The 11087-nt window shown below is 41.8% G+C and overlaps 1 protein-coding gene across 1 annotated transcript in view; it reads right to left on the minus strand.

The window, feature by feature from the left end:
- The window catches only part of Sec11a (SEC11 homolog A, signal peptidase complex subunit), a 29055-nt gene that overhangs the window by 11959 nt on the left and 6009 nt on the right, over window positions 1-11087 (minus strand). Inside the window, exon 2 of the mRNA XM_028754810.1 lies at window positions 7062-7171. Coding sequence (XP_028610643.1) covers window positions 7062-7171 — 110 coding nt within the window. The remainder of the gene's footprint in view (window positions 1-7061; window positions 7172-11087) is intronic.

An 11087-nucleotide genomic window follows, 5' to 3' on the forward strand; every position in this document is an offset into this window, starting at 1 on the left:
CCTCCCTCCCTTCCTCCTTCCTTCCATTCATTCTAGGAACACAATTAGTCTCACAGTACACACATCAGGATGTCCTCAAACCTGTGGAGACTTCCTTCCCTCAGGCTCCAAGTCCTGAGGTCACATGTGTGCATCATCACACTCGGCTTGCTTTCCCTCAACTAGTAAAGGAACTTTTTTTTTTTGAGACAGGGTTTCTCTTTGTAGCCCTGGCTGTCCTGGAACTCACTCTGTAGACCAGGCTAGCCTCGAACTCTCGAACTCAGAGATCTGCCTGCCTCTGCCTCCCAAGTGCTGGGATTAAAGGTGTGCGCCACCACCGCCCGGTTGGAACCTTTTTAGTTACTAGTCTTCACTAACTAGTTCCATTTTAAGCATTACAATTAAAGGTTGCTTAAGTCTTGAAAAGGGCAGTGTTACTAATTCCTTAACCTTTTAAAATTTCAAATGACAAACAATATAAAAGAATGAACTTTAAAAAACACTGCCCTTATTCTGGCTTCATCTGAAAATACTAAACATATTCAAATATTCAAATGAGAACTGGATCATCTTCTGCCATTTATGAAGATACAGACCACGATGACCTTATGAGTTCAGCTAATTATGGAGGAAGCAGCTCATCGAGGCACAGAACAGCACAAAGGTGACTCTGCGTTATCAAGGCATTTATTTGTTTTAGAAAGAGAAGAGAGAAGATAGAGATTTCTGTCTAAGAATTTCAGAAACTAGGAAGAAGTGGAGAAACTCATGAGAGCATCTCTTTCTTCTTACCTGCTCTGTCTCACACCTAGTTATAAAAAGGTCCTAAGAGCTTTGTATCATCAGGAACTCAGATCCAGGTCTTCGATGATAAGAACATTAGTAGAAAGTAAAGCTATCAGCAGGACATTAAACTCAAGGCCTGTCATCCAGCCACAGGCGCCACTGTTGAAGACATGTATGGGAACAGGAGTGGCTCCCACTCTCCTGTACTCGGAATAACCTGAGCAATTGAAATAAATCCTCATGCCCAGGCCACACACAAACCCAGTCACATCACAATACCTGGGGATGGGAGGCAGGCATCACTGGATCTCCAGAAATTCCACCATAAAACAAAATTGGGCAGCTATGAGAAACACTGTTTGTGTTTGTATTTGTTATTATTTATGGATTAAAAAAAAAAAAAACATTTGGTTGGTTTTGTTGTCCACATCTTGTTTTTGAGACAAGTTATCACCCAGTACGGAAGGCTAGCCAGGACTAAGGCTAGCCAGGACTAAGGCTAGCCAGGACTGGGTAGTCCATGCTGACATAAACTTACAGCACTCTTCTTTCCCCCCAAGTGCTGGGATTGCAGGAAGATTTGTCTGTTTGCTTATTGTTTTGTTGAACTTGAACTCACAGCAATCCTCCTGTTGGGATTATAGTCTTGTACCACCATACTAAGCTACTATATGGTTATACTTAAGCTTTTATTACAGGCAGGCAGATCTCTGTGAGTTCAAGGCCATCCTAACCGACATAGCAAGGTTCAGGCCATCCAAGGCTACATAGTAAGATTCTGTCTCAAAATTAAATAAATAAAAACCCCTGTTATTTAGATTGTCAGGCTGAGGCTGTAGCTCAGTGGACAAGGCCCTCAGCTGGATATCCAGTACTTCCAAAAAAATTAAAAAAAAAAAAAAAGAAATTTTCAAATAGATACATATACATACTGTGTGTATATACATTATATGCATGCAAATGATAAGAAGAAAAAAACAGAGGAAAGAAAAAGAAAATGCACTTACAGAATCATCTCAATTATATGTGAAAATTATACATGAAGAGAGGCCACAACATTAGCAATAATTTTTATCTCAAAGTTACAAAGACAGGTTCAATCTAGATTTTCCTGTTTCTAGCATTTCACATTATGGGAATATATTAACTTTTTCTTATTAGAAAAGCATTTCTTCTCAAAGGTCACGATGACAGCCAGTCAGGAAATGACAGAGGCCTGAAATAGAACAGCAATAAAGAAGAAAAGAGAGGAAAACAATTGGTGGCCAATTAGGCACGGCAGAATCAAGAATGACCCTTGATTTGTGTCAAAAACAACTAAGTAGATGTGACAGTCACAGAAACAGGTTGGGGTGGGGGTCAAAATGGAGCTGAATTTTATTTTCATCACTCAAAGAGCCCAGCGCCTGGTCAGCAGTCAGGTGAAGCTGTCCAGTGGAGCAAAATAAAAAACAAAAACCAAATGCTTTTGGAATTCTTATGTTGATACCAGTTTAAAACACATGAAAGTAGCTAGAGGGCTGGAGAGATGGCTCAGCAGTTAAGAGCACTGACTGCTCTTCCAGAGGTCCTGAGTTCAATTCCCAGCAACCACATGGTGGCTCACAACCATCTGTAATGGGATCCGATGCCGTCTTCTGGTGTGTCTGTGTACTCATATAAATAAAAGATAAATCTTAAAAAAAAAAAAAAAGAAAGAAAGAAAGTAGCTAGAAACAGTGGTAAAGGTCTATAATACCAGCACCTGGGAGGCAGAGGCAGCAAGACTGAGTTCAATGCTAACCTGAACTACATCTCAAAACCCCAAAATCAAAATGAGTAAAATAAAATATATAATGCATGTAGGAGAGGGTAGGGAGACATAGAAGAAAATATGTTTGCACGCCTCATATAAAAATGTCCCTGTGCAAAATAAGCCACGAACAATGGCTCGCCAGTGCCAAGCTGCCCTTCCAGAGGAAATGGGCTCAGTTTCTAGCACCCACACTACAGCCTACAGCCTCTCCAACTCTAGAGGCTCGGATGCCCTCTTCTGACCTCCATAGGCACCACATACACAAGCGATACAGACATATGTGCAGGCAAAATACCTTTACGCATAAAATAGTAACATTTAGACATAACAAAATTTAAAAGAGAAAACAGACCAATGCAAAAGAAATTTTAAATATTAAAAAGTCTGTAGTGATACCACTTCACGTGTTGTTCTTCTCACCATTATTATCCTGTTACTACATGTGGGTGGGAAGTTGAAATCCAGGCCTTCTTCATGCTATGTAAGCATTTCACCACTGAACCACACCCCTAGCTTACAAGGATCATTTAAAACACTGAGGAAAACTATTTAAATATCAAATAAATTACTAGTAAACCTATTATCTAATTAAATTACACTTTTAATATGACAAACACACTTCCCTCTCCCTTTTAAAAATGAGACGGAGTTTCAAGTAACCTTGGTTGGCCTTAAAATAGACGTGTAGCAGAAGAGGATCTTGATCTTCTGACCTTTCTGCCTCCACTTTCCGAGTTCAAGATCAAAGGTATAAACTAAGACACGCACACATTTTTTTTTTTAAATTTAATAATGGTATGGGTGTTTAACATGCACGAATGTATGTGTGTACACCATGTGTATACCTGGTGCTCTCTGAGGCCAGAAGTGGTTTGGCAGTCGACAGAATGGCTGGAACTATGTAGGCCAGGTTGGCATCAAACTCAGTGATCCTCCAGCTTCAGCCTTCTGAGTACTTGAATAACAAGTACAAGCCTCCACATTCAACTATACTCTTAGTTTTTAACTGACATTAAACATTGCACATTCTGGCACTAGAGTGTTGGAGATTGGTGCTACTGCTTTGAATCTTTGTGTCCAGATGCTGAAGGTCCTTGTCTCCAATTGGTTTTTGATCTATCAATAAAGATATCAGTGGCCAATGGCTGGGCATGAGTTGGGACACTTAAGAGTTGTGCAGGTAGGGCGTGGGGAGAATCTCGAGAACTAGGGGAAGAAGAAGGGAAAGCAATAGAAGAAGGAGACAAAGCTACCCAGCCATGTGAGTTTTTAGGTAAGTAGCCACTGGCCACTTCCCTGATTGGGCCTGGGGTAGCAGGGGAAGGTCTAGGAGTGATCAGCCTTTGAAGTAGCAAAGGCATTTTAAAATTAATTGGCATGTGTGTGTCCCTGTGTTACATTTTTGGGTCCAAGATAGCTCCTGGCCAGTGCTCGCCTGCAACTCACTGGGAACACAAAGCTCACTGCAACACTAGAGAAATGGCTCTTCCAAGTCTGATGACCTGAGTATTCACAGGTGGAAAGAACTGACTCCCACAAGTTATCCTCTGACTTCTACATGTACATCTTGGCACATGCGCATCTATACACATATGCAAATAAATCAAATGTAATAAAAAGCTGACATATTGGGGGCTGGGACTCAGAATTATTGGGCAGGGTGCCTGCCTATCAAGCACAAAGCAACACATATTAGGTGCACTGGCAGATGCACTTGGGAGAAGCAAAAGGACCAAAAGCTCAATGGCACACCTGACTACATACAGAATTCAACTCAGCTTGAACTACACGAGACCCCGCTGAAGAGGAAATGGGGGAAGCTAGGTGTGTTGATACACACCTTTAATACCTGTACTTGGGAAGCAGAGGCAGAAGGATCTCTGTGAGTTTGAGGCCAGCCTGGTGTACATAGTAAGTTTCTGGAAAGCCAGAACTACATAGAGAAACCCTGTATCGAAAAACAAAGCAAAGCAAAATAAAGACAAAACAAACAAACAAACAAACCAAAAAATAAAAAAATAAAAAAAAAAGAAAAATGAGAAAAAAAGCAGCAGAGACAGGAAAGCTGTGAGTCTGTGCCTTGCCTGAGCTAAGTAGCAGGACCTGGTCTAAAGAAAAAAACAGCCTGAAAGGAGGAACGGCTGCAGAGAAAGCCAAGGGAAGAGGACATGACACAGCCAGAAGATACTGGGAGCTAGCCCAGCGAGCACCAAGATTGGTTATTTCAGATTTCATTCTCTTCATTGGAGGTATTTAACTTCAAGGACTTAATGTCTGCTTGTGATCAAATATTCCTAGGAAGATTCGTGCCAATCCAAGAATTTACCCTCTGGGCTTTGATAAAGCAGGTAAATTCTGGGAATAAGAAAAAAACTCTCTCCCATGACTTACTATATTAACTGAGATTTCAGGTTATAAGCAAAACTTCCTTCCTACTGCTGAGACAGTGCACGGCACTTCATCTATAGAGCAGACCGGCTTCAAACTTGCAGAGATCCTGTAATGCTGGGAGAAATGCATGCCCCATACACTAGCTGAAAGCTAATTTTTTTTTTCCGCTCCATTTATACAGCTGTTTAAAACAACAACAACAAAAAAAAACCTAGCCAGGGATAATGGTACATATACAGGCAGATTGAAGATCAATCCATGTTCAAGGCCACCCTAGTTTACAAAGTAAGTTCCAGGCTTGCCAGGGATAAACAGCAAGACCCTGCCTCAAATACTGAGACATTCTGTCAAAAACCAAAAGTACTGACCTAATTTTGGTGAGGATTAGTCAGCAGTAGAGCATTCCCCTAGTACACAGGGAGATCCCTAGATTCTACCTTCAACACTGGAAACATCTGTCCAGAGTATTACCTTATTTTAATCTGGTCCTAATGTCCCAATCTTGAAGTAGAGAGCTTCAGTTTGTGCTGCCTTCTAGCACTAAAGGAAGACACCATGCCATGGTGAGGAAGGGCAGAGTCATGGAGTTCCTTTGGGAGATTTCTTCTGGGGCTATTTCAAACTCAGTCCTCTTTAGCAGAGGTCTAAAGGACAGTTATCAGGAGCTGACTGAGATGCTGGAACATACAGGGAATTAGACTGGAGGACTTGATTTAAAAAGCTGCTAGCTTATATGGTTGATGTACACCTATAATCTCAGCACTTAGAAGTTTGAGGCAGAGGACCATGAATTCAATGCCAACATAGACAAGACTATTTAAAAGAATAAAGAAAAAGAATGAAGGTAAAATTCTAATATTCTTAGCATAAGAAACAATGGAGACTGGAGAGCCTTGTGAAAGTGATAGGCATCCCTATGGTGGTGATTGTGGTGCGTTTGAAGCTATATGCTTACCAAAGACATACCAAGTTCTGTCCCTTTAAAACTACTGCTTTTTGCATATCAGTCATACCTCAGTGAAGTTCTGAAGAAGAAAGTATCCCAACTCTAAATAAGGGAACAGTAATTTTCCTCATATTTGTACTGTACTCACTCCAGGAAGGACTTGAGAGGTTACAAAATGAATCCCCAAATAGAACAGAACTATAATGATTCAATTAAATAACCACATTATAATGTCCCAAAAATTAGTTGCTAAATTAGGTTTTCAAATCCATAAGATTTATCAGTACAAAGATCGGAATGGAAACAAGGTAGGGAAAAACTTCAGTATTATCACTTAAAAGACTAGATTATTACCCTCAAAATTCCTGGAGTCTAGTTTAGAAATGATATTTAAAGGTCAACAGAAAATATGAAAGTACTTAGTGATGCCTCCAGCACTGAGAACTCGATGCAGGAGAACTCTGATATGGAGGCACTGTACAGCCTAATGTGCTAAGTTCTAGGCCTGATACACCAAACACAGGAATGCTAAAGACAGAGGAATCTGAGGAAAACAAAGGACACCGAATAAAGTACACTCTCTTAAGGGATGAACCAAAAATGAAGTTCAAATGAAAGTCTTTAGGGTTCTCATGAGACTGGCCTTGAACTCTTGAGTGCTGAAATTATAGACATGAGCCACCAAATCCAGCACACAGGAACCTATAGGGTACTGGAATTGGGAGTGGTGACCAGAGAAATAGCTCAGGAGCTGAGGACACACACTGCTCTTACCAAGGACCTGAGTTTGATATCCATGTTGGGCACCTCATAACCACCTGTTTGTCTTCTGGACTCCATGGGTACTCTCATTCACATGCAAACACATCTGCACAACACACACACATACACACACACAAACATGTGTGTGTGTATGTGTGTGTGTGTGTGTGTGTAACTAAACACAATTGTTTTTAAAGAAAAGGATACAGGTCCTTAGGGAATGGGAACACCTCCCATGATAGTTCTCACAATTGAGTAGCAACTAATTTCCTTTTTCAGGCTCTCTCCTAGGTAACAGTTTCTAAGGAACTGGTACACAACTATTTATTTAATAGTTTTCTCTACTTTTCTCCCAAGTAATCCCATGCAATTCTGTGTCCTGAAAAGGAGTCATGTTACCTGAGCACCACTACAATTGGACTCTCACTTCCGGTTATCACCATCAGCCCCTTCCAGATCATTAGTGCCGAGGAGACAATCATTCCAAAATTTAGAACTTGGTAGTACAGCTGTAAGAACAAAGAGAAGGAATCAGATCCGGTACTATTCTCACCCAGGAAAGGAAAGACCGTAGCTATCACTGAACTTAAAAGTTCAAGTAGCCAAGTTGGGGATGCAGCTCAGTTGGTGCAATGCTTGCCTAGCAGGTATGAGCCCAGGGTTTAATCCCCAGCACTGCATAAAGCCAGGTGTGGAGACTCATGCCTATACCCTAGCCTGCAGGAGGTGAAGTCAGGAGAAGGGTAAAAAGACCATTGTCTTCAGGAGGCTTACAGAGTTCCAGGCCTTCCTTAGCACTTGGGAGACAGAGGCATGTGGATTTTGGAGTTCAAGGATAGCCTGGACAACAGAGAGAGTACCAGGACACACAAGGCTGAAGAAACAATGTCAAAAAAACAAAAAAAATAATTCATAACATAAAAAATTTAAGGTTTCAGCTGGAGAAATGGCTCAGTGGTTAAGAACACTAGCTGCTCTTCCAAAGGACCAGGGTTCACTTCCTAGCATCACATGGTGGCTCACAATCCTCTGGAACCCCAGGTCTTGGATATCAGCTGGCCGCTTCAGACCATCTGTGGGCACCAAGCACATACATGGCATATGTACATTTATACATACATGCAGAGAAAACACTTATACAAAAATAAAGTTTTGAAAAAAAGAAAAAACTTTAAACGAATGAAGATTTATGCTTCTGTAAGAAGTTACTCTCCCACTTACAGTGGTCTTCCCCTTCCCTTAAGCACACGGCACCACACTGACTATAGCAGCTTACTCTGACATTCAGCTAATCAATACCATCTTCAATTTTAGGAGAGCGTTTAAGTTTCTTTTCCTGATTGTGATGAAGTGACAAAAGCAACTTAAAGTATAGAAGAAAAGGCTTACTAGCACTCACAATTCAAATAAACAGTCCTGCACTGTGGAGAAGTCAAAACAGCAGAAGCCTGAAGTGGCTGCTTATATTCCAGCCACAGCCAGGAAACAGGGAGACAAAAAGCTTGCACATAGTCAGTTGGCTTTCTCCATTTTGTGCAGTATGTGATCCTCTGGCTAGGGAATGGTCCCACCCATAATTAAAAAACATGTTTTCCACATCAACTAACTCTGTCAAGGTAATCAATCCCCCATAGGTAAGTCTAGATTCGGTCAAGCTGACAAGCAACACTAACCAGCACATACAGAGAAGTTCAAGTCCCTTGAAGTGTGTTTGTGGAGCTGCTAGTTCCTTAAAAAGGACTAGTAAGTTAGTCTTGGGGCACAAGGTAGACAAGAGCACACCATGCTAAACAAATGTCCTGTCTGAGCAAAGTGTCAGGCAGTCTTACTCTTTCATTCCTTTCTTCTTTTCCTGCCAAGAGATTTTACTCAGAAGTCAAACATACAGCTTCTACTCCTGGCTGCTTTCCCTACATGTGAATGCTTATGAACATACATTATCAACAACAATAAAAAAGCAATTTTTAACTGTCTAGTACTGGCAGAAATAATTTACCCAACCTCATTCAATTTGGCCACATCAAGCTATTACGAAAAAATGGTGACATGTGTACAAGAACAACCACAGAATTGAATTGTCCTTTCTAAGAAGTGACCAGGCCAGTCTGTTCCTCCTCGTCCAAGGTCAAACCCTAAAAGAATGTTATTAAGCCCAATGAAACACTGACCATTCCACACACCTGTCATCCCTGCACTGGGAGGCTGATGGGAGAGGATCACCAGTTGTAGGGTTACTCTGAGCTTCATGAGACTATCTCAAATGAGAGAGGGGGGTAGGGGGAAGAGAGACAGAGCCGGGGTGTGTGTGTGGGGGGAATAGAATTAACGTTTAAGCTTCTTTCGGCTAGACAAGGCAGAGCATGACTGTAACCTCATCATTTGGGAGGCTAAAGCAGGAAGAATGCCAATTCCAGGACTGTACAGTGTCACAAAGATTACTAAGGCTGGGCTCAGTTGGTAAAGTACTTGCCTAGCAAGCACAAAGCCCTGGGTTAGACTACAGCTATGCATAAATTGGGTATAACACACATCCAGCCCTGGAGAGATGGAGGCAGGAGGATCAGAAGTTCAAATCCATCCCCACTACAGGAACCTTCCTCAATGGCTCTTCTACCTTAAATGTCTCCCAGTCAAATCCACAGCTCACTGACATGGCCACTCATACTCACGAACTGTTCATGCGATCTCCTTAGCTCTTACCAGCCCATGGCTACATTTACCCAGCATTCAGCATTCTTGTGGGTACTGGGAATCCTGGCCCTGGCCCTGTTGTTTACCTAGCATGTACTTTAACCATCCAGTCATTTCACCAGAAAGTTCATTGAAACCCGAATGAAAAGAAAAGTACAACACAAAAATGTCTACGCTATCCCCACAAAAGCAATCCGTGGAGAGGATCTTGTAACTGTAAAGGCTGCCGTTGTTATGAAGTCATCATCGTCTTCAGCACTTGGGAGGCAGGCACTAGCTCTCTGGCACCCAGTTCTGTGAAGCTGGAGTAATGTTTAATGTCCTCCAGGGAGTTACATGTACTTACTGAATCAGTAACCCACACATTCTGTGGCTAGAATTCTTCTACATAGTGCACATATACTTTTCAGGCAAAACATTCATACACACAAAACAAAAGAGGTTTTTAAAAATCCAAAGAAAAAGATGGCCTAGTGGATAGTTAAGCAACTTTGATGAGTCAGATTGATCCTATCAGTGCTCAGACATGGACTCAAGCCACATCCTGACCAACATCCTTGAGTCCCTAAGAAATCTCAAACAAGGCCAAACACATGGGCTCATGTCTAAAATCCTAGCACTTGGGAGATGGAGGCAGGAGAATCACCAAGAATTCACCAAGAATCACCAGGCCTGCTCTATATAAAGAATTCCGACCCAGCACAGTCTACAGAGTGAGACTCTGTCTCACAAGTACACATAGAGAATTCTCAGTTATAACCATTCTATAGAAACCCCATCAAGTTTGTTGACTAGTCAAAGTTCTCAGATGGTATGGTGGTTTGAATATATTTGGCCCATAGGGAGTGGCACTGTTAGGAGGTGTGACCTGGTCTCCTATGCTCAGGCTCCACCCAATACTGTATAGAAGAGCTTCCTCCTAGCTGTCTGAGGACGCCAGTCTTCTGGCTGCTTTTGGATCAAAATATAGGACTCTTGGCTCCTCTAGCTCCATGCTTGCCAGGATGCCACCATGCTTCCTGTCATGATAGTGAACTAACTGAACCTCTGAAACTGTAAGCCAGCCCCAAGTAAACATTGTCCTTTATAAGAGTAGCCTCAGTCATGGTGTCTTTTCACAGCAATAAAATCCAAATTAAGACAGCTGGTATATTAAGAGTATGGGTTGGGCCTGGTCTACAGAGTGAGTTCCAGGACAGCCAGGGCTATACAGAGAAACCCTGTCTCGAAAAACAAAAACAAAAGCAAAAAAAAAACCAAAACAAAACAAAAAAGAGTATGGGTTGGGGGAAGCGAATCCCAGAATAGAAGGTTATGTATCTATTGCTGAATACACCATGAACTTTGGACCATGCAAGCTTCCAAAGGAGGGAAGCAACCAACAGTTCTAACCAGTTACCACATACCTATGTACCCATGAACCAGAACAATGACCACCATGGGACAGTCACAGTTACCATATCCATGACCACAACAGTGACCATCATGGGACAGTCACAATTACCATACCCATGACCATAACAGTGACCACCATATTACAGTAAGTTACAATACCCATGACCACAACAGTGACCACCATGTTACAGTAAGTTACGATACCCATGAATCTCACAACAGTGACCACCATGTTACAGTAAGTTACGATACCCATGAACCACAACACTGACCACCATGTTACAGTAAGTTACAATACCCATGAACCACAACAGTGACCACCATGTTACAGTAAGTTAC

This window comes from Grammomys surdaster, unplaced genomic scaffold, assembly GCF_004785775.1.
Source record: "Grammomys surdaster isolate TR1022 unplaced genomic scaffold, NIH_TR_1.0 126036, whole genome shotgun sequence".
NCBI lineage: Eukaryota > Metazoa > Chordata > Mammalia > Rodentia > Muridae > Grammomys > Grammomys surdaster.